Consider the following 22206-nt stretch of genomic DNA (forward strand, 5'->3'; position numbering starts at 1 on the left):
ACACAGCAGCACAGACGGGTCTCACTGACCCATCTGTGCTCTGTGTCACTGTCAATCACACAGATGCATGTAGCACGGATCTCACGAGTCCGTGCTACATGCAAATGAGCACCATAATGCTGATTGGCTGAGAGCCGTGACAGACGGCTCTGTCAGCCAATCAGCACTTTGCCCATTAAAGGCAAAGGCATTTTTTTTTAAATGGCCGCTCGAGGCAAAACCTCGAGATCCGACAGCAGATCTCGAGGTTTTGCCTCGGGAGAGGGATCCGGGGCAGACAGGGAGATCCGAGCTTGGGCTCGGATCGCCCCGGATCCCCGAAGTTCGGGTGGGTTCGGTTCTCAGGGAACCGAACCCGCTCATCCCTAGCTTTCATACATACCAATGTTCAATGTAAGTGTCAAATAGCACTGGTTATATAGCAGTGATCGCGGTGAGTGACAAAATTTGTGGGTCCCAGGGACCCACCACTTTAAAAAAAATGGGGTCCTACCTGACCATTTCTGGGTCCCATCATAATTTATGCTTTAGAGCTCCCCATATGCCTCTCAGACCTCCCCACATGCCACCACACATCCCCACATGCCCCTAAAATGCCCAACTGATACCCCCAACAGCATCAGATATCCCCACAAGCCCCTTAAATGCATGTTTTAATGCCTCCATGATCTTTCAGGTAATATGACTTGTCTGTTCACAAAACCCATAGTGAATAAGTAGGCTTACCATATCATCCCTTTAAACTGGGACATTCATGGATTACACAGGTCCTGTGGCTCATTAAAACCAGGTGAAATCCAGGCATGATGTCAGCCAGTCACAGAACCTTTGTAATTAATTCATGTGTCCCGTTTTATAGCGATAGTATGTTTACCCTATGAATAACGCTTTAGGTAATAGGCATATTTATCAAAGGATAAATGCCCGGTCTTTACACATTATGCCGCACATTAATGCCCTTTACACATTATGCCGCACATTAATGCCCGACCTTTACACAATTTGAAACACAGCCATGGCCGGCGTTTACACATTATGCAGCACATTAATGCCCAGTCTTTACACATTATGCCATGCAGTAATACCCCTTACAAATGATGCCGCATATTAATGCCCTTTACACATGATGCCGCACATTAATGCCCTTTACACATGATGCCGCACATTAATGCCCTTTAGTCCCCCTATGCATTGTCCCTAGTAGTCCCTCTATGCATTGCCCCCAGTAGTAGTCCCTCTATGCAGTGCCCCCAGTAGTAGTCCCCCTATGCAGTGCCCCAGTAGTAGTCCCCATATGCAGTGACCGCAGGAGTCCCCCTATGCAGTGCCCCCAGGAGTCCCCCATATGCCTCTCAGACCCCCTATGAGTGCAGTGAAGGTATCTGCCCCCAAATAGGTGTGAGTGACCTGGGCATTAGGCCCAGGTCACTAAAGGGCAAATTGGTGGGTCAACTACTGGGGACCCACCTGTTTGCCCTTTAGTGACCTGAGCCTAATGCCCAGGTCACACACCTATTTGGGGGGCAGATACCTTCAGTTGCCCCTAATGCCCCCTATATAGCCCGGGCCTTGTGCCCGCCTATATACCCACAGGCCTATTGCCTGAATTTATCCCACGGGCCTAGTGCCCGACAACCCTGGTGGTCTAGGGAGGGGTAAAATAACAGTGGTCTACGACAACCTAACGGTACGGTAGAAGTGACTGCGGGGGGGAGCTTCGGTAGCTCTTTTGCTTTTCACCCCCACAGTCCTCTCCGGTCCTCAACTTCAGTCTTCTGCTACTGGCCCGTCCTGGCCAGCGGCGCCGCCACTTCCTTCTTGATCACGCCGTCTTCTGGCCTCTTGCGTAGCCACCGGAACTGTTGCCGCGCTGCTCTTCACTTGTCTTCTGGAGGTCTTCACTCCTCCCCTCTGCCGCCAGACTGAACGTTCCCGCTCAGCAGCGTCTATTCAAGACGCCGCGAGTGGAAGGGGCTATGATGCGGCGAGCCGCGATTGGCTCATCGTGTCTGCCTCCTATTAGCTGCTGGACCGCTAGCCAAAAGCTCGCGCCCAGTGCCAAACCACCGCCGCCGCTATTTGGCTTTCGGGCAGTGAGCTCTGCTCAGCTCACGCCCGGAGCCAAGATTCTCCCGCCGCCACTGGTGGAAGGGACCAGGCGGTCCCTTCAACAGGTACCCGACGCGGTGGCTTACCCGGCGCTGGGAAGAAACACTGTCCCAGTGCCAGCCACGGACACTGTGCCAATGCTGGGATCAGACACTTGATCCCAGCACGGCTTTCCACAGCAGCAGCCAATGAGAGTCTATCTGACTCTCATTGGCTGCTCTAACAGACAGCGTTATGTCTGTCTCTGCAGGTGGACGCGCTGTGCTGCAGCCAGCTGTCAGGGATTGGCCACAGCACAGCGCGTCCCCGGGTACTTTAAAAAAGTGAGTCCCCATTGCACGATATCGGGTAAAATATGCGCTATAGCGGGTATTTGCGAACACTGATTATAGCGCAGTTGGGACTTACAACCTAATATTTCATCTCTATCTCTAACTGCAGCCTAACCCCAACTCTAAACACAGCGTAACCCTAAACTTAAAATCGCCTGTCGATATTCTGTCAGTGTCGCCATGTTGCATGTCTATATTCTGCTCATGTAGACATTCTGAACTTTAGTGCACTTAGGGACTGATTCAGACCCGTTTGCTAGGATACGTTCGCACACAGCCGTCAGCTGCCGCAGTATGCAAATCCTGCGATCACTAGCTAGACATTATTGCCGTGCGATCGCAGTATGTATTTAGACACCCACCAGCCTGTAAAAAACCCACTTTCCCTTAGTAACACACGTCATCTCCAGGAAGTGTAGGAAACAATCGGTAACATCGAGTAACATCGGACCCATACGCAGCACTTGTGGCTGACCATACCCTACCGCAAGCACTGCGAGTGCCGCTGTGTGTAATTCAGCCATGTGACGTGTATGCTGATGCTGCGTCTTAATTATGCACGCCCTTGAAACGGCATTAAGACGCACAGACACGCCTGCGTTCGCACCACCACACCCCCGTTTCCATCGACCACCCCTTGTCACCACCCACAAACGGCACTTCATGTCACTCATTCTAGCGGAGCGTCTGTGTACAGGGTGCGATCGCGAGGACTGGTTCGCGTACGCGCACTGCATCTTATACGCATGCGCAGATTGCAAACATCGGCAGGCTACGTGCGAACGCAGCCTAACGAACGGGTCTGAATCAGGCCCTTAGATTCAACAGATTATATTGATTGTTATTTAATCAGCAATGCAGTAACTAGTATAATATTTTTGCAAGAAGAAAAAATATCTATATAGCTGATTAAAAATAAAATACTTTGTAGTTTTACTTTTCAATGGCGGGGAGACTGGCATGCATTTCCTGACTCGGCAAAGTTATCCCTGCTCTTCTCATTATACAGACAGACAAATAAAGCAAACATATTCAACCTGAACTCATTTTAAGAGCATATGATGCAATGTGTTTGTCATGTATAACTGCTAGTTCAACACACCGGATACATATAAACTGGGCATTGATTTGGCAATGCTGTTTTATTGCGGCTATAATTTTCGGAAATCTATTTGGGAAGCAGCGTGCCCTCTGGACATAGGAATGAAGGATGCCTAGAGGAAGCCTAGATTAACATCACCCCTGTGAAAATTGACAAATTGCAAGTGTAAAAAATTGTTACCCTTCCCTTCACCTGTAAGACAGTGATTCATAAGGTGACCTCTGGGTACCGTACATTCCTGTGACATATGTCTGCAATATGAAAGGTCACATGCGGTAATAATAATTTGATCTGTTACCCTGACATTCTACTGCTGCTCTGTTACTTGCAACTTCACGATATAGGATAATGCAGGAACGATAAATAATATTTATATTGTTTGAAATAACTGATTGTCTAATGGAAATATTTGGAATCAAATTTATTCTGGAAGGAAATTCTATTCACACTTACTTCTTATGTGTCAAATCAAATAAACTGTATATGGAGTAATGCGCGGGATGCACCATACAGTATGCTGTAAATTATAAGGATATTATAAACCATTGAGGATTACTGTTAACGTATGAAGGTAGTGGTGCTGCAGGCCAAGTGGTTTTATACAATTGGTAGATATCATTCCTAGGTTACCTCTAATACTTAGGAGGAGATATATCAAATCTTGTAAAGAAGAACGAGTGAAGAAGTTTCCCCATAGCAACCAATCAGCTTTTAGCTAACATTTTCTAGACTATACTAGATAAATAATAGCTAGAAGCTGATTGGTTGTTAAAAGGAACTTCTCCACTTTGCTCTTTAGAAGATTTATTACATCTCCCTTTAATCTCTATCATACACAACTATCCCTAAAGAACATAGACATCAAAGCTAATGAATGTTGAACTAATATACCAAACCCATGCATCTTAATGCTTTTAGGGCTCACCTAGGAAGCTACATAAACTCTTAGAACCAGCTACAGAGGTCTTCACCTATATCAGCTACCGTTTTCCCATAGAGAATGATTTTCTCACCAGTACTTGAATGCCGCCAGGACATAATTCAGGATTGTAGGAGTTTACGCAAGTAACCAGGTGGCTATGGAGAATGGAGTTTGAGTTGTGATAGGCGACAGAATACCCGGGGCAGGGAGGCAAGATATTCCAGGAACAGTGTGCAGACTGAAGTGGACCAGGTGCTTCAGCAGACTGCATTGGAACTGGAGGTGCACTAGTAAGCAGAGTAGTAACTCTGCAGGGAACTGTAGAGAACGATAGAGTCCAACAGGATCCAATGACAGGCACAGAATGGACTGGAGCCAGGGATACACAGGACACCAGCAGGCTAAACAGGTAAGGTACCACAGCAGGCAGATCAGATAGTTTGCAGGGCAAAACGCTATAGCCGGCAATGAGTTCTCACTGCCTTTTACCAGGTTAAGCATCCAATCAGGATGCCTGCTCAACCTGACCCCATAATCAACTAAAGGAGCCAAAGCTGCAGAACAGAGAGGTGGAAGTTGCAGGATAAAGCATCCCAGTTGCCAGGTAACAGCTGGGACCAGAGTTTAGTGCGGCCGGCATAATGATGTCACCAAGCGTCCCGGCCAGGCCCCGCTGCAGCTAGAGTGGTGGCTCCAGATGGTCACAACGCTGCCCTTACAGCAGCCTGGAGAATCCTGAGGATTCTCCACAGTTGCCACTGTGACCATTCCTCCAGGCAGTGCTGTAATCACCTGCTCCTGCTGCCGGGTGCAGACCATGCCCCCTCCACATGACATCATATGAAGGGGCTGTGGCCTGAACCGGGAGCCGGGAGCAGTAGATACAGCACTGCCTGGAGGAATGGTCGCAGTGGCAACTGTGGAGAAAGTGTGGTGCAGTGACGTAATTATGGGGGTTGAGCGGGGCTCATGCCCTGGGTGCCACCGGACTGGGGCACTATATTGGGGCACTACATAAGGGGGACTACTACTGGGGACACTATATAAGAGGCACTACTGGGGGCACTGCATAGGGGGGACCACTACTGGGGGTACTGCATAGGGGGGACTCTTACTAGGGGCACTAAATATGGGGTACTACTGGGGGCACTGCATAGGGGGGACTGGGGGCACTATATAAGGGGCACTACATAGGGAGGACTACTACAGTGGGCATTATATAAGGGGCACTGCATAGAGGGGGACCACTACTGGGGGCACTGCATAGGGGGGGCTACTATGGGGCACTGTATAAGGGGCACTGCATAGGAGGGACCACTACTGGAGGCACTGCATAGGGGGACCACTACTAGCGGTACTGTATAAGGAGCATTACTGGGGGCACTGTATAAGTGGCACTACTGGGGGCACTGCATAAGGGGCACTGTATAAGGGTGCATTACTGGGGGCACTGTATAAGGGTGCACTACTGGGGGCACTGTATAAGGGGCAATACTGGGGGCACTGTATAGGTGCACTACTACAGGGGGCACTGCATCAGGAGCAATGCTACTGGGGAGATTGCATAAGGGGCACTATTACAGTGGTCAGTGCAAGAGGGGCACTACTACTTGGGGCATTTAGGTGCATATGGAATGGAAAGGAATGTTCCCAGAGTGACGATAAATGGTGGTATGTCATGTTGACATGTCCCCATTTTCCAGTGGAAATTCCCCTTGTGGCATGTGGCCACGCCCACTTTTTGGGCGGGCGCCATCGGCACGGGCACCTACTTGTTGGGGGGGGTTCCATTTTTTAATTTGCCCTTGGCTCCAAATACTTTAGTTACGCCAGTGGCGTGGTGCCATGAATCATGTTATCACAGCCACACCCACTTTACTGCAAAAGCGAGTGGTATCTGGGAGGATTATCTCCTCTCGCAAGATACTAAGAGATCTCCCAAACATTATTGAGTCTTCTGAACATTACAGGAGAGTAGGCGAGCATGTATTAATGTAGAATGCCAAAGTGGCAAACTTATTTTGCTTATATTCGTGTCTAGTTAATAAAGAAAAAAATTATGTCTTCTGCATACATCCGGGCACTATGACCCAGAGTCACCGGGAGGTCTGACCTCCGACCCATGACGTCATAACACATACGTGTTGAGTATCACACTAGCAATGTATTTTTTTCTGTGGGGGTGCAATGTTATTTCCTCTGTAGGGAGCAATGTGTTTTTTATCTGTGGGGGTGCAATGTTATTTTCTTTGTGGGGAGCAATGTGTTTTTTTCTGTGGGGGAGCAATGTTGTTTTTTTCTCCAGTGGGCGGGGGGGTCAGCGGGACTAATGCATACTTGCCTACCCTCCCGATTTGGTCGGGAGCCTCCTGAAAATCGGGTGCCGCTCCCGACTTCCCGGGAAGGCAGGCAATCCTCCCGGCTGCCGCCCACCCCTCCTATCCCTCCGCAATAACCCCTGCAACCCCCGCTGCGGGGGAGCCAGTGACGCGATTTGTGTAATTTTGGCCCCACCCCCTGCTTTACAATGCCTATATTATCGGGGGCAGGGCCAAACTGACGCGATCGAGTGGCCCCCGCCCTGCCACGCCCACAAGTGCACATCACCTGCCTGGCCACTTCCCCTTGTTCTGGACGCGCCCCCTCCCGTCCTGCCGATCTGGCTGCTCCCTCCCGGAAGGAGCAGCCAGAAAGTCGTCAGGTATGAATTAATGGTGTGCCTTAGAAAAGGAAACAGGATAACAGCAGTTGGTTTTACTGTCCCTAATCCTAAGGTTATATTAACGTTATTTATTTATAAGGTAGTCTTTTCATTTGAGCCATGCCCCTTACTGTGAGGCCACGCCCCCTTTCCGGCGGCGTGCGCATCCTTACAGCGAGCTCACACCCCCTTTCCGGCGGCGCTCACATCATTCATGTGTTGCACTTGTGGCTGGGCTGGTGCATTTTGTCTGTTTGCACTGGGAGCCCGGGCCCCTTGAATCGGCCCTGTCCTGGTTAAGAACATCTTTGTGGCCTAACATTTGTGTCACCCTATTAGGGTCACACCAAGGTTCTGCCAATAGGTCATATCCATATACAGAAGTATACAAGTAGCTCCCACTTAGCACAGAAGGCAGATTTCTGCTTAATGTGTGCTAACATAAAACTGATAAAATAATGGTATATATTGGTCTCTACCATTTCGCCAGGAGCTAAATTTATACACCAGTTTTGGCTAAAACTAAAGCACTTCTCTGAATCTGACATGTTTCCTGTGACATTCTAAATCATGTCTTTCATTACTTCTATTTATCCATAATATACAACCTTTGAATGTAAAGGTTCCACTATGTTGTGACTTTGTGATACCTATGAACATTGCTAACCACCTTTGAGTTAAGCAAACTATGGATCTCCAGCTGTTGTGGAACTACAATTCTCAGCATACCCTGCTATCCAAAATCCAGCAAGGCATGTTGGAACTTGTAGTTCCACAACAGCTTAGGAAGATGAGCTAGTTTTTGAACCACCTAGTACAGAAGACATTTATTTTACTGTAATTAGAATACAACTTCGAGCATCATTTTATATTTGAATAATTAATATGCAGTTCAAAAAATATGCAAGAGGAGAACCTTCATACTAATTAGCTAATTAACAGCAAGGCTCTAAATGCTTCCCAATTCTTCATCTGAAGGAGTTAACCTAATCAAGCATGTTTATTTTAGTGCACATTAATGTAAGTTATGTAGTATATATTTTTCTCTTCATCTTTATTTTTATAGGATGCTTTTGATATTTTGGCAGAAAATTTGGAGTTTTTACAAAATAAAGGACTTTGCGTGGCATTTCGAAGGGCATCTTCTGTATTGAAATCTCTTCAGATCCCCATACTAACAATGAAGGATTTGGAAGACCTACCCCTTTTGGGAGAGGAGATGAAATATATCATTGAGGTAAGGGTAGTTTATGTTTGGCTAAAGTTGGTTTGTAGCGTACATGTAAAATGCGGGACTGTAGAGACATATTGCAGGCTCTGGTGCTAGAGGGAGGCGTGCCATACCCAGTCATACAAAGATTTGCAAACGTAAATATGCCAAGGCGGGCATTGCTCCGCCTCCAAGGCTGGCCCGAGCCCCTGCCAGGCCCCCCTAGCTACCCTGGATCCTGCTAATCAGTAACTGCTCTCCCTCTCTTCACCAGTGGAGGCTCCAGAGGTGGGGCTGCAGCACAGTCCAAAATTCTAACAGGGGATCCACACCAACTGCCAGTGACTCCTGGATGGCGATGTTTGTCAGCGTTTGGAAAGGCAGTCGGTGTGGCTCCCCTATGTGCATTTTAGACTGTGCATGCAGTCCCACTGCTCTTCACCAATATAAAATGTATGCAAAATAAGTTATTATAATAAGAAGAAGTATTACAATAGCAGAAGAAGCTCTTATGCATCTACCTACTAAACTTGGAACAAACTCAAATCAACTGGGGAAATGAAAACTTCTAAACACCAGTCTTTTCCCCAAGTGTTTCACTCACAATGGCTAGGTTTTGCATTAGACACAGTTGGGGTTTTTGTGGTTGTATGTACGCCTGGTGGCGGTGCATATCGTGTGAATTTGCATTACGTCTGATCCTAATAATTGCACACTAAAGCATGGTCAATGTAAAGTAGTGCGCATGTCAATAACATCTAAAGTCATGAGTGAAGAGGTGGTACTGGGTTGCAATAGAGCGTTCTTATGTAGACAACGTGAGAGTGCATTCGTGTAAATGCGGACTGTGCTGACCTGGGTGTGACAGCCTTAATAAACAGAATAATCTAGAAGCTTTATTAAAGGGGAATAGGAGAACGTAGGTGCAGGAAAAACAGGCCATGGAGAAAATGGGATGCAGTCAGCATCCCGACAAGCGGGATGCCGTCTGCTGGAACACCTGGATCGGAATCCCAAACGCCGAGTCAACACCGGTGCCGAAATCCCAACATGACTCGGGATGCTGAAGTCGGGATCCCGGCAGACTGCATCCCGATCGTAAGGACACAGCGGAAAAGTGGGTATCAGCCGCGGGGGGGGGGACTTAGGGTGTTAGCGTTAGGCTGCAGGAGGGGGGAGGTTAGGGTTATGCTCCGGGCAGGGGGGGGTAGGTTCAGGCACCACCTGGTGGGTTTATGCAAAAAGGGGGGGAAGGGTTAGGGCTAGGCACTATGGGGGGAAGGTTAGGTTTAGGCACACTCCTGGGAGGATTAGGGTGCGGGGTAGGGAGGGCGGGTTAGTATTAGGGTACAGGAAAGGAAGGTTAGGGGATAAATAGGACAGGGAAACAGTATTTACCGTTCCCCTGTCGGGATTTCAACCTTCGGGATGCCGCTGTCAGTGTACTGACAGTTGGCATCCGGTCCATCTGTATTTCATACCGATTCCGGGGAAAATAAGGATCACCATATATTACATGAAATCCGACACAAATGAAACATTACAAATATATGACAATAGTTAGCAACACTGTAATAGATAAGCGATAGGCAATAGTTCTCTTTGGTAGCTAAATAGACTTCTTAATCCTACCTGCAGCAACTACGACTATAGAAAATACAGTTTCTCAATTACTTCAACATACTATATTCTAAATACACAGTAATATTCTCAAAAACACATATACTGATATAGCAAAATAGATCATTACTTAGCAAACTAACAAAACCCCAGACTGATCGGTCATTTACTTTAAAGTGAACACAAAGGGCCTGAATCACAGGCGGAGGCTGCTGAGACTGATCTTGCGTCTGTAGCCGAAGTCGCGGGAGCGATAATATGCAAATGCAAGTTTCAGCCTCACCCTGGTGTAGTAGCCAACGTCTAAATGAGCAAGCACCGGGAGGGCCACTCTCAATGTCTCTGCACCATGTAACACCTTTGGTGATTCTTGACCTACCACCATCGACGCACCATCGACATTGGCCCAAGCCCTATGTCAGATGCAGTTTTACCATCGGAACATGGCCTCTCTGGCTGCGACTCTGTCTGAGAATGCAGCCACTTTCACTGACACGCCCGCGACACTCCCATGAGACAGACTTTTTTTTCATTCAATTCTAACCACCCCCAAAGTCAACATCCAGGAAAGGCTTTCACATTGCCCCCCCCATATCTAATACCGTCTGTCCCGAATGCAATAGCACTCTGTGTGACAGATGCCTCGTTTTATGAACTTTCCACACATAATTGTTCAACTACGTGAGCATCTGCATCATGTTTGTATTACATTCACTTCTGATTTAAGCCCAACGTTCTTTCTTTGGAGTACTATCTTGCTCGGTGGTCACTGTCCTATTACATGTATGTACTTGTTATCCACTATAGTCAAAGGTAGTAGGATTAGGCTCTAATGCCGATCTTTCTTGGTTCAAAGCAAATAGCAGCTTCATTTTTCCATTGATAAGACACAGTAAATATAGTTCAGATTTTAACAGCACAGTTATCTTCAGCGCTCAATAGTATTTGTATCTCAGTCCCAAAAAGTGCACTTTAAATCAATTATTATATTAATCTCTCTCAAAATTGCTTCCTCTCTTTTCACATATTAACAGACTGAGTTACTTGGTTCAATCTTAAGTTAATCAGCACATATAATGCTGTTTGTATTTATACACTTGTAACTCAGAGCCTGATTCCGGAAGGATCGCTATTGCAATCGTGTATGTAGACAGGCAATTGCTTCACTGTGATCGCAGAGTTGATCAGCAGTTATTCAGTGGCCCTGTGCACTTGGCACCATCTCGGCATTGTCTCTTGCCCAGTCTTTACTCACAGACCTACGTCATCTCTCCCAAATCTTCAGCTTTCAGCTCCTCTCCTCTGCATCTCCTTGGCTTAACTGCGCATTTCCAGAAACGTAACTTAATTTTTCTTTACCAGCTTGTCTGTCCATGTGCTGTACAGCTCCATCTGGTGGTAGGTAACGATACTGACTTTAAACCTCTGAACAATCGTGCCTATACCTTCTAAACCTTTATACGCTCCTGCCTATACCTTCTAAGTTGACGCTATTTGCGTATGCAGTCATACAGTAAAATAAAAACCTTCAGATATTGAAATGTGTTTCCAATGCACAAAGTGTAATATTCAACATAAAAACAGTAGGTTACACACTGTGATCTAAAGACAATTTAGCGCAAAGAAGTTATACAGACCCAAGGTACAGTTATACATACGCACGCGCCCTGGAACCAGTTACCGGCATCAGCAAGAAACCTCCGTCAACAGCATCAGCAAGAAGACTCCAGATTGAAGTCTGGGCCTAATTCAGACCCGCGGGTCGATGTTGGCCAAGTGCGCATGCGCACGACGGAGGCGGCTCCATCGTGCGCATGCGTGAGACCTGAATAACGACGGCCAAGCCGTCGTTATGGGTTTTGCATCAAACGGGGCGTGCTGTCGATGGTGATTGACAGCACGCCCCCTTTGGTGGGCGTGCCGGGGGCGTGGCTGCCCAGACGGAGGCACTACCATGGGAACGCCTACCGTCTGGGGCCGGCCCCACTGACATCACAAGTGATGTCAGTGGGAGTGCTCTTGGCTCTGATAGAGCCAAAAGCACTTCAGGGCTTGCAGCAACGAGACCCTACTGCAAAAACGTTCAAAACGGGTGTTTTAAGGGTGTGCATAATTAACAATGCAGCGTCATCGACCACGTCACTTGGTTGTCTTTTAGCCTGAACTGCTCGCATGATTGTGGTAGGAAAATTCAACCACAAGCACTGCGAGCAGTTCATACGCCTTTCGATGTACTCGATTAATCAAATAAATAGCGGAGATGACGTAGGATGCGAGCGGCCAGGGGGCATTTTTTTTAAAATAGCGAGTGCATATTTCGTTTGCTCGTTCAGACATAGAGGTGTCAACAGACCGCAAAGAGCGAGCGCTTAAATTTAAATAGCCAACCCCTTTTTCTGAATGAGCGTCCGCAAATAGCGTCCGGCTCTGAATCAGGCCCTCTGTACGCACATTTATACCATTGCAGGGATTGGGCGTGATTCCATTGGTTCTTCTTAAAGTTGTCTTGGTTACAGGATCATTTATTGGACAATTTCAAATGGATACAAATGGTCTCCAACCTCCCTTTGTATCCTTTTTCCCGCCGCATGCAAATCTAAGCTGCTAACATTACACAGTACATTTTAGTGTTTTAACTCTCTACAGTCCATAAGTTGACAATGCATGTTGCGATATTCTCACCGATGATACCGGAAAGCTGTTGAGACAGAGTAGATCAGTACAACACTAAACACGGTTTACTTATCATGTACTAAACCTTAGTTGTAGAAAACAGTCATTTCTTTACACGCTTGCATTGTGAATGAATCATGTAATAATAACCCTTTTGCACTACGGAACTATTGCTTTAAGTGTATGTATGCAAGGGAGAACGACACTAAATAGCATTGTGCGTCTGGGGGTCTGTGGGGTACTTAGCGAGCAACACTAAGCTGGATGGGTCTAAGTCGGTATTGGTTGTGTAGGGATCGTTAAAAAGCTGAACGTGCTAATAATTAGCTATTTTGCTTGTGCACTGTTTAACATCGCGTGTATGTGTTAATGTGAATGCAGGGAAAACACCACTAATTTGCTACTTTTTAGTGCTGTTCATATTTAAGACTGTGGTGATTTTAATGTGTTGGAAAGTCATTTTTATGTATGTCAAACACCGTCGGTATGTGTTTGGGGAAGATTGTTAAAAAGCTGGCCGTGCTACTTATTAGCAATTTTACGTTGTGTTTTGTGTACTATGTGGTTTTGACAAAATGGCACTGTGTGACCTATTTCTAAGATGGAGTCTTGTCGCCATTCGTAAGATGGCGTCGCTCCGATCTAATTTTAAAACTGATTCTGTCTCAGCCAATTATCCAGCTTCGACATAGGATACGGTACAACAGTGTCCTAATGCTTCCATTGAAGCCAGGGGTATTATAAGTGTAATAAAGCTAGTATAGTAAATACAAATTTAAATGTATGTATATTATATATCTAATTATTTAATAATTGTAGTTAAAATATGCTTGTTTTCAATTTTAATTAATATGTACTTATTGTTTAGGAGATCCTTGAAGATGGAAAAAGTCAAAGAGTTGTAGAAGTGGTAAATTCAGAGAGATATAAATCATTTAAGGTACTTCTTAGTAATTTAAGTATGCATCTGTACAGAAGAATGTGAATTGGAGAAAGCAATGGTCATTTCAAAACTGTTATTCCTAAACTGGCATCCACTATACAATTATCATTCCAATCAGCATAGTGTAGGTGTGGCTGCAAACAATAATCGGTTGGCTACCGAAAAACAGCCAAAAATGATTGTTCCAAAATTTTTGTTAAATCATTGCATTCTCCCACCCACTTTTTAACCAGCACTGCAACTTTTAGCACAGTGCTGGCTACCTCAAATTTGGGTAAAAAATGTTTGGTCCTCCCTGATTTCAGCGTAGCCATCACTGAGCTTTGCCAACCTTGGCTTGTGGAACCATAAAGGGTCTACCAGCAGTGTGAGGTTCCCACACCATGATTCCATCCAGCCCCAGGCCAGCTGGCACCAGGGCTGGTTCCCCAAATGGGGTTGGGCTCATAAATATGGATGCAGGTCCCACCTCCTGAGCATAGCCAGCCATGGTACCAGTAGCACCAGGGCTCTTCTCCATACCCTTGGGCTGCAAGTCCCAGTATGGTCCAGTAGCCAAACATGTAATTATAAGTTTGCATATTGCAGAATTTATAGCCTAGAATTAGAGCTGGGACAGTAATGGCTCTGTTGTGTTGGGGTAGCACTGGAAAAACGTATGGCTAAATTATTCTGGCAAAGTGTGCAACATTTTACAGCCAAATGCAGAAAAAGTTTCAGTTTTGAAAATGCTGCTCACCTCCAGTAAATCACTTTGTAAAAGGGCCACTTCTATTAGGAAATGTGGTGAAAAAGGGCCAGTATACAACATTCTTGACAACAGAAGGATATTTTTAATCATGAAGGCTGTTAAACCCCAAGGTTGAGACATATTTTGGCCTGAATGTCAGCTCTTAATATGACAGTGTTTTGGGGTAGTTGGTTGTATGACAGGCCGGGTAGGCTATTGGGTAGAAGAGGAACTCTAAGTTGGGGAGCCTAACATGGGGTTGTCTGGTCATAGGGCCTGATTCAGAGCTGGACGCTATTTGCGGCCGCTCGTTCAGAAAAAGGGGCTGGCTATTTAAATTAAGCGCTCGCACTTTGCGGTCTGTTGACGCCTCTATGTCTGAATGAGCGAACGAAACATGCGCTCACTATTTTGGGAAAAACGCCCCCTGCCGCTCGCATCATACGTCATCTCCGCTATTTATTTGATTAATCGAGTACATCGAAAGGCGTATGAACTGCTCGCAGTGCTTGTGGTTGGATTTTCCTTCCGCAATCATGCGAACAGTTCAGGCTTAAAGACAACCAAGTGACGTGGTCGATGACGCTGCTTTGTTAATTATGCACACCCTTAAAACACCCGTTTTGACTGTTTGGCACGCCTGCGTTCGGATCTCCACTCCCCGTTTTCAAGCACCTTCCCCTGTTACCACCCACAAACGCCTCATCCTGTCACTCAAATTAGCTTGCATTCGCTATTTTGCGAGCACACTATTTTCGACCGCACTGACTGGTTCGCGCATGCGTACTAAAACCCATATGCATGCGCAGATGTGCGAACATCGCTCGGAACGAACGAGCGGCCGCTTACGAGCGGCTCTGAATCAGGCCCATAGGCCCCTTTGTTTGCTGAAAATTCCCACCTTCCCCCAAGTTTGTTGTTTATTGTCTGCTTGTTATCTGTAGTGGTGGTTTTCTTGTTCGGTTTGCCTTGGAAAGAACAGCTCCGAGGCCATCTTGGTGCATTTATTTGTTGAGGTGCGCTATCCTTCTCAGTGCAGACAAGATTGATACCACCCTACGGGATGCCGACAGTCTAAATGCCGACCGTTGGCATTCTGACTTTCTAATCCCGGCAAGTGTCTATTGACCGATGTCAAAATCCCGACGCCTGTCATTAGACCTACACTGGGAGCCCGACACCTGGCTTACCGATCGAAGGTAAGTGGGCGCAGACAGCCTTGGGAGAGGGAGGGTTAGGTTAGGGGCTCCCGGGGGGAAACTTAGGGTTAGGCCACCCCCCGGGAGGTTAGGGTTAGGCTAGGGGAAGGGGGGGATAGGGTTAGGCACCCCCGAGGGGAGGATAGGGTTAGGCACCCCCCGGGTGACTTAGGGTTAGGCTGTGGGGAAGGGAGGGTTAGGTTTAGGCACTTAAAGGGGGGTTAGGTACTTGGGGGGGAGGTTAGGGTTAGGCACCCCTAAGGGAGGGTTAGGGTTGGGGGAGGGAGGTTAGATTAGTAAATAGAAAAAACACTCACGTGTCGGGATCTTCACTGCCGGGCTTCCGCTGCTGGGATTTGAACCGGCACCCTACTGAGGTGAGTAACACCACCCTGACAGGTGGGTTGTCTTTTCAGTAATTGGAAGGGGAGTTGGATACTCTGTGTTTTTAATTGGTGCACCTGGGCCGGTCTACCATCCCCCAAGCCTTGTTGATGTTCATGGTTCCACTGATAAATGGTTGTCCTTTTCCTCGCCACCATACAATTTGCTGAAATTTTTTTCTGCAAATTTATGTTTCCTGTATTTATCTAATATTATTACGAATGTGTTAGTAACTAGTAGACATGGGGATACAATCTGTTATCACTGTAGTGCACCATACTTTTCTATCTGCAGGCAGTGATGGCAAGAGAGTTTTGTAGAGAGTTGGAGCCGTTTACTGGTCACATTCATCATTCTCCAAATTGTTTATAAATGCCATACCTTTAATTCCTTTTAATAATTAATTATATTAGCATTTGTAACCCATATAAACAAGTCAGATGCATGATCCTGCATCACTGTGATGGGTGCCTCCAAATGCTACTGTGTTGTTATTAAAGATCTGTAGATTGGCCTAATTTCTCACATGGGATTTGCCTAAATATGTACATGTGCTGTAAGAGCTTGTTGTGCAGAAATACTCTGTGCTGCTGTTACCATTCTAATCCTCCAATTGGGTTCAATTGTCCTAGCTTGTCCTTTGCTCATGCACCTAAAATGGATGGAGCTGACATAAGGCGTGATTCAGAGATGGACGCAATGGTGATTTTACGCAGATCGAGCGTCTGTTTGCCATTGCACATGCGTATAAGCCGCACCGCGTACATGCTTTGCGATTGTCTTGCGATTACGGACGTAAAGTGAGTGATAGGTTGTCAGCATTTGGTGACGGTAACAGTTGGGGTGGTCAGAAAAATACATGAATATCTGTATGGTTGAACACCAGTTCATGGGCACGCATAAATGAGCCACTGCGATCTTATACGCAGCGTGAGAGCTCTCTCTGCATGTTAGAAGAGCTGCAGTATTTGCGGCTAATCAGACCTACCGCAAGGGCTGCTCGATGTGCGTCGATGATATTTACGCAGGTAAGCAATGTTCTACGCACATGAGAAGGCAGCAGTGGGCGTCCCTATGCTCGGGTGATCTTTGGAACTATTAGAATATTTTCACAGCTGCGTTCATACGAAATCGCAGCTGCGATCTATTAGCGTCCATCTCTGAATTAGGCCCATAGTTTTTTCAGTATTGCAAGGGCAGAAAGTCACATTAACTAATATTTCAACGATCACAGCAATAAGCTGTGTATTACCCCTTTAAGTGCTTTACTTTATTTTAGAAGATAAGAAGCTAAGACCATCAGGTACACAGTATTATCTTTTAAGAAAAGTTTTCTTCTCTTTCAAAACATAATATTAATTTAGAGGCAATCTCATTCATTAAGAATACCATTATGTTAATATGAATATACTGTACATTGTGGTTCCAGCTTTTTTTATATGGACATTTTCATGTTCTCAGGATAGAATTAGTTTCAATATAATTTCTTCTACTGCCATTAATTAAACTCTTTGCGATAGTCAGATGTAACCTTAAAAAATAATAAATGAAAAATTATTAAAAATAACAGATATAAATCTCTTTTAATGAGAAATACAATAATGTGTCTGGAAGAAATGTACCAAGCCATTTTCAATAAGAATGGGCACTATTATAGGTAAATTACTGTGAGGGTTGACATTTTTTATTACACTTTACTTCTAAGAAAATATTAGTTTCTAGAGATGACGGAATATATTGGACCCATAAAGTAAAGATTTATTTACTCTGGATTTTGAAAACAATCAAAAACATATTTCGTACAATAAGTGAATATATGATAGATGTTGAAAAAGCACTAAATACTTTCAAATAAAATCTAATTTTAGCAAATTACTTATGAAATAAAAAAGGGAAAGTGTAATAGAGGGTATTTCACAACAGATCTGATCAATAACTGATAGTAATAAATGTAGGACAAATCTACAAATAGGCTTTGGTTACAAGTTTTAATTTAATTGGCTGATCTGGGGGTATAACGCTCCATTACCGGGTCACATAGCATTATTTGAGGTAGAGGTTTCAGCAGTAAGCAGTGAAGTCCCATTTGGATTATCAGTTCCAGAACTATAGATCAAACATAATTGAACTGCACACAGCAGGAGCCTTGGTAGCAGATCGTCCACCATCACTGGGCCCCTCTTCACCCATGGCCCCATAGTGGCCACTTCCCATGCACGGCAGTCGTTCCACCGAGGGCTCAATCTATCTGTCTCAATGCACAGACCCTGCTCAATTGATTAAAGGTTTTGGATGCCATAGGCTAATACAGACATACAATAGCGCCCTCCCATTGCACCAAGCTCTGTCCCCTCTGTACCAATGTCTAGTCCCCCTAAATGGGACCTCAGCTTCAAGGGTACGGGACCCTGTTAATTGAGCACTGCATCAGATGGTACTGTACTCACTTGGGGTGCCACTATTAGATTAAATAGCCCGCCATCATATCTACAGTATGTATACTGGGACAGTGGACAGGTGTGTTCAGTAAGTAACCTTATACCAATTAGATCTTCTTGTGCCATCTTACAAGGAAAAGACAGTCTGAGAAATACATGCAGACATGACAGGTTATACACTGTATGCATCCACAAATATTACATTGGCCGTGTCCACTTTACAAGTAAAGAGATAAATCAAGCAATATGTATAATTCTCATATAAGGAGTAATTTTACGCACTTTGGATTAAACAAACCTCAGTCCACTGTGCTGCATTCAATATTGTAATGCTATAATTAACTGTGGTATATTGGAGCAGATTATAACACAAACACATGCAACATATATATCTATATTAAAGTAACATGTAGCCCACATCCTGGAGATGCACCATATTCATAGGGTCATATTCATTTAGCTGCGGTAACCCGCAATTCAACTTAATATGGCCAGCCACAAGTTATTTCCTTTTCAATTAACCACGGTCATTTTCAATGGGATTTAACACAGCTTTTTTTTTGCTGTCACTGAGAAGGTTAAAAGTTTCTGAAAATCCCTATTATAAGGTAGAAATGTCGGGGCTTGGTACAGAACCCGTGGGACACCCCCCCTAATAATTAATTGGGCTCTTATTAGTGTTTAATTAACCTACTTTATATGGAGGTATACAGTATATGGGGATATTAGTATATGAGGGTGTTGGATGGATGGGACATGTGTTTCTAGCCTTGCAGGTGGGAATTACAGGTATTTTTTCACAAATTTGATACAAATTACACTTTTTTTGCACCCCAAATGAAACTAGAGCATTTATTTCCATGAAAAAATATTTTGTATGATTTTTTCACTTTTATAAAAAAAATTCAAAAATCAGCCATTTGAAACATTTTGAGAACCCCAAATATTTTTATTTTGGCCTCTAATAGACATCTTTTCTACAATACAATATTGTCTTGCAATATTGGGGGGTACAGGGTGATTTTCCCACTTTCCCCCCCACTCTAAATGGGGCTATTAACAGCCAAAATGATCATGCAAGTGTTTTTTCCAATTGAATTGGTCGGGAATCGGAAGTGCGCATAGATGCAGTAATTGGAAATAGTATGCAATAGGAGTGTTAATTCCATCTGCGGCAAAAAGTTGAGCCACGCCACATCTTGTCCTACTCCCTAAAACAGATTAAGTGGGGGAACGGGGAAAAGTGCCCCAGGGCCCCCACTCTCAGCCCCCTACCTGGCCAGAGCACGATGCTGCACTGGCCAGGTAGGGGCCGGAGAAGTTGGGGCTGGCTGGACGACGATTGTTGACGAGCAGGATGACGAGTGAGGGTGGGCTAGATGACAAGGGGGGTGGGCCGGAGTTGATGAGTGGGGACATGCTGACAAGAGGGGGAAGGCCGGAAGAGTGGGCATGGGCCCCTCTACCTTAAGAGCCCTGGGCCACTCGTAGGCTTAATCTGGTACTGCCTACTCCTAGATGAAAGAGTCAGGACGGAACACAGTCAGAATGTTTTCAAATCATAATTTCACTACCAAACTGTCGGCTCACTGCCCCCCCTTCCCCCCAAATCCCAGCGCCCTAGGCTGGAGCCTGATTAGCAACTGACTGCAGCATTATATAAAATGGCCTAACAACATTCTGTAGTTTTATAAAGTTCATTAAAAGAACTTTAACATTGCACTTTCTGATGCTGCCTTCCTATAGTTATGCTGCAGACCTTAACTAGAACAAGGGATATTGGAAACCATGTTCTCTTGTATTTGAAGAGGTGTTTACCATAGGAATCAATGATCACTGTTTTCATCAGTTCAATCATCACTGACAATGCAATATGCTTGAGATATTACAATGAAGGTGCCCTTGATTTGGATCATTTTGCATTTGCAATGCAGGCTCACCTTGCTTGCTGTCATACTGTAATTGTAATAACTATTTACATTTACATTGCCATCATTACTCAAATCATTATGTCTTGTGCTGAGGAAAAGTAATACGATCATTCATCTACAAGTTGGAGTTTTGTCTAAGTGTCTTTGCGGTATATAGCTATAGGAAATGTGTGTGTTTGCAGCATCGCTAGTTTTATTTATTAGCTATATTTTATGTATTTTTCCCCAATGCACTTGTGAATTTTAATTTGAGGGCATATGGCTGTTGTTTCTAGGTGCAGGATGCTTCTACGTGAGTGGCACAGCCACAAGTATAAATCCCCATACCCCCAGTCTCCTCCATAACCGATGATGACTAAGAGTTTCATAAAGACTCTGGGCCTGATTTTAGAGATTTACGCAATGCCGATACTTACACAGATTGAGCAATTTGTAGCCATTGCACATGCGTGAAAGCCATTCTGTGCACGCGCAGCATTTGGTTTGCGATTGCACTCACACAGAGGATTCACTCGCAAAGTGAGTGACAGGTAGTGAGCGTTGGGGGAGGTAACGGGGAAGGCTAAGGAAACGCAGGCGTGTCTGACTGTTTAAATGCTGTTTCATGGGCGTGCATAAATTATCCATTGCGATCTCCTTCGCAGCCTGAGAGCTCTCAGCGTGTCAGGAGAGACGCAGTGTTTCTGACAGGTCAGACTTCACTCAGAAGCTGCGTGGCTGCCTGAACTGCGTCGATGTTCTCGATGTTTAAGTTGATGCACGTCGTCGGACAGATATGAGAGGGCGGCAATGTGTGTCCCTATGCTCGGGTAAGCTTTGGAAGACATTAGCATATTTTCGCAGTTGCGATCCTTGAGAGATCGCAGTTACATTAGCGTGAATCTGAGAATCAGGACTTGTGTCCATATTCAGATGTGACTTTAGCTCCTGGTAATGAACCATAATCAGTGGCGTAACTACAGCTCCTGCAGACCCCGCGGTGGCTTGGGGGCGCGAAGGCTTGTGGGGCGCGGTGGCTTGGGGGCTGCAGATTCCATGCGGACTAGCTGTCCGCATGCAATCTGCTGAAAACGGGCCCTCCAAAAATGGGCATCGGATAGGAGGAGACATACATTAGAGGTCCTACTGGACCTCTAGCGTCTGTTACTGTTAGGCACCCAGGGGGTACAGACAGGCAGGGCCAGACTGGCCAGATGGGTCGGTCTGGATTCCGCAGCGCAGCCTCCCTACCGGCAAACTGTCCGCTGCTCCGCCTCCTTGCAACGCTGTCCTCAGCATCGCCTCCCTCCCGTCAGTTTCCTCAGCTCCGCCTCCCTGCTGCCGCTGTGTGTGTGTGCATGCTCGGGGAGGGGAACGTTGAGGCAGCTGATGAGGACGCCGCATGGGATCCATCATCAGAAGTCGGCTCAAAGTTTAAGCTGCCACTGTATTCTGCCTTCATGCCCTGGCACTCGGGATCCGATTCACTATGCCAGCGCTGAAGATGTGTGTGTGTGTGTTCCTGCTGGGTACTGAGCTGCCGCGGAGAGAGGCCACTGCCTGCCTTGAGAGGGGGAGGAGAAGCAGCCAGTCTCAGGCAGCGCTGATCAAAGGAGTGCCCTGCTTGGTGCCTAGCCGCCCACGTAGAGCATTGTGGATGGGAAGGAGGAGATGCAGCCGGTCTCTGTCAGCAAAGGGGGACTGAGAGGTACTGTAACTGGGGCAAAGTAGTGTGAGCACTGTGAGGTGCAGGGAGTAGGATAGGGAAGCAGGTAGTGTGAGGCACAGGTGGTGGCGGGAAGCAGGTAGTGTAAAGCGCAGGGGGTGGGGGGGAAGCAGTTAGTGTAAAGCGCAGGGGGTGGGGGGGAAGCAGTTAGTGTGAGGTACAGGGGGAGGGGGGAAAGCAGGTAGTGTGAGGTGCAGGGGGTGGGTG

At 45.9% G+C, this 22206-nt stretch overlaps 1 protein-coding gene across 4 annotated transcripts in view; it reads left to right on the forward strand.

Annotated features, from left to right (window-relative positions):
* Positions 1 to 22206, forward strand: part of DNTT (DNA nucleotidylexotransferase) — a 473464-nt gene that overhangs the window by 144459 nt on the left and 306799 nt on the right. For all 4 annotated transcript variants that reach the window (XM_088477001.1, XM_088477002.1, XM_088477000.1 and 1 more), the window contains 2 exons: positions 8233 to 8403; positions 13538 to 13609. In XM_088477001.1, coding sequence (XP_088333127.1) covers positions 8233 to 8403; positions 13538 to 13609 — 243 coding nt within the window. The remainder of the gene's footprint in view (positions 1 to 8232; positions 8404 to 13537; positions 13610 to 22206) is intronic.

The sequence above is a fragment of the Taudactylus pleione genome, unplaced genomic scaffold (genome assembly GCF_031769625.1).
Source record: "Taudactylus pleione unplaced genomic scaffold, aTauple2 ptg000198l, whole genome shotgun sequence".
Taxonomy (NCBI): Eukaryota; Metazoa; Chordata; class Amphibia; order Anura; family Myobatrachidae; genus Taudactylus; species Taudactylus pleione.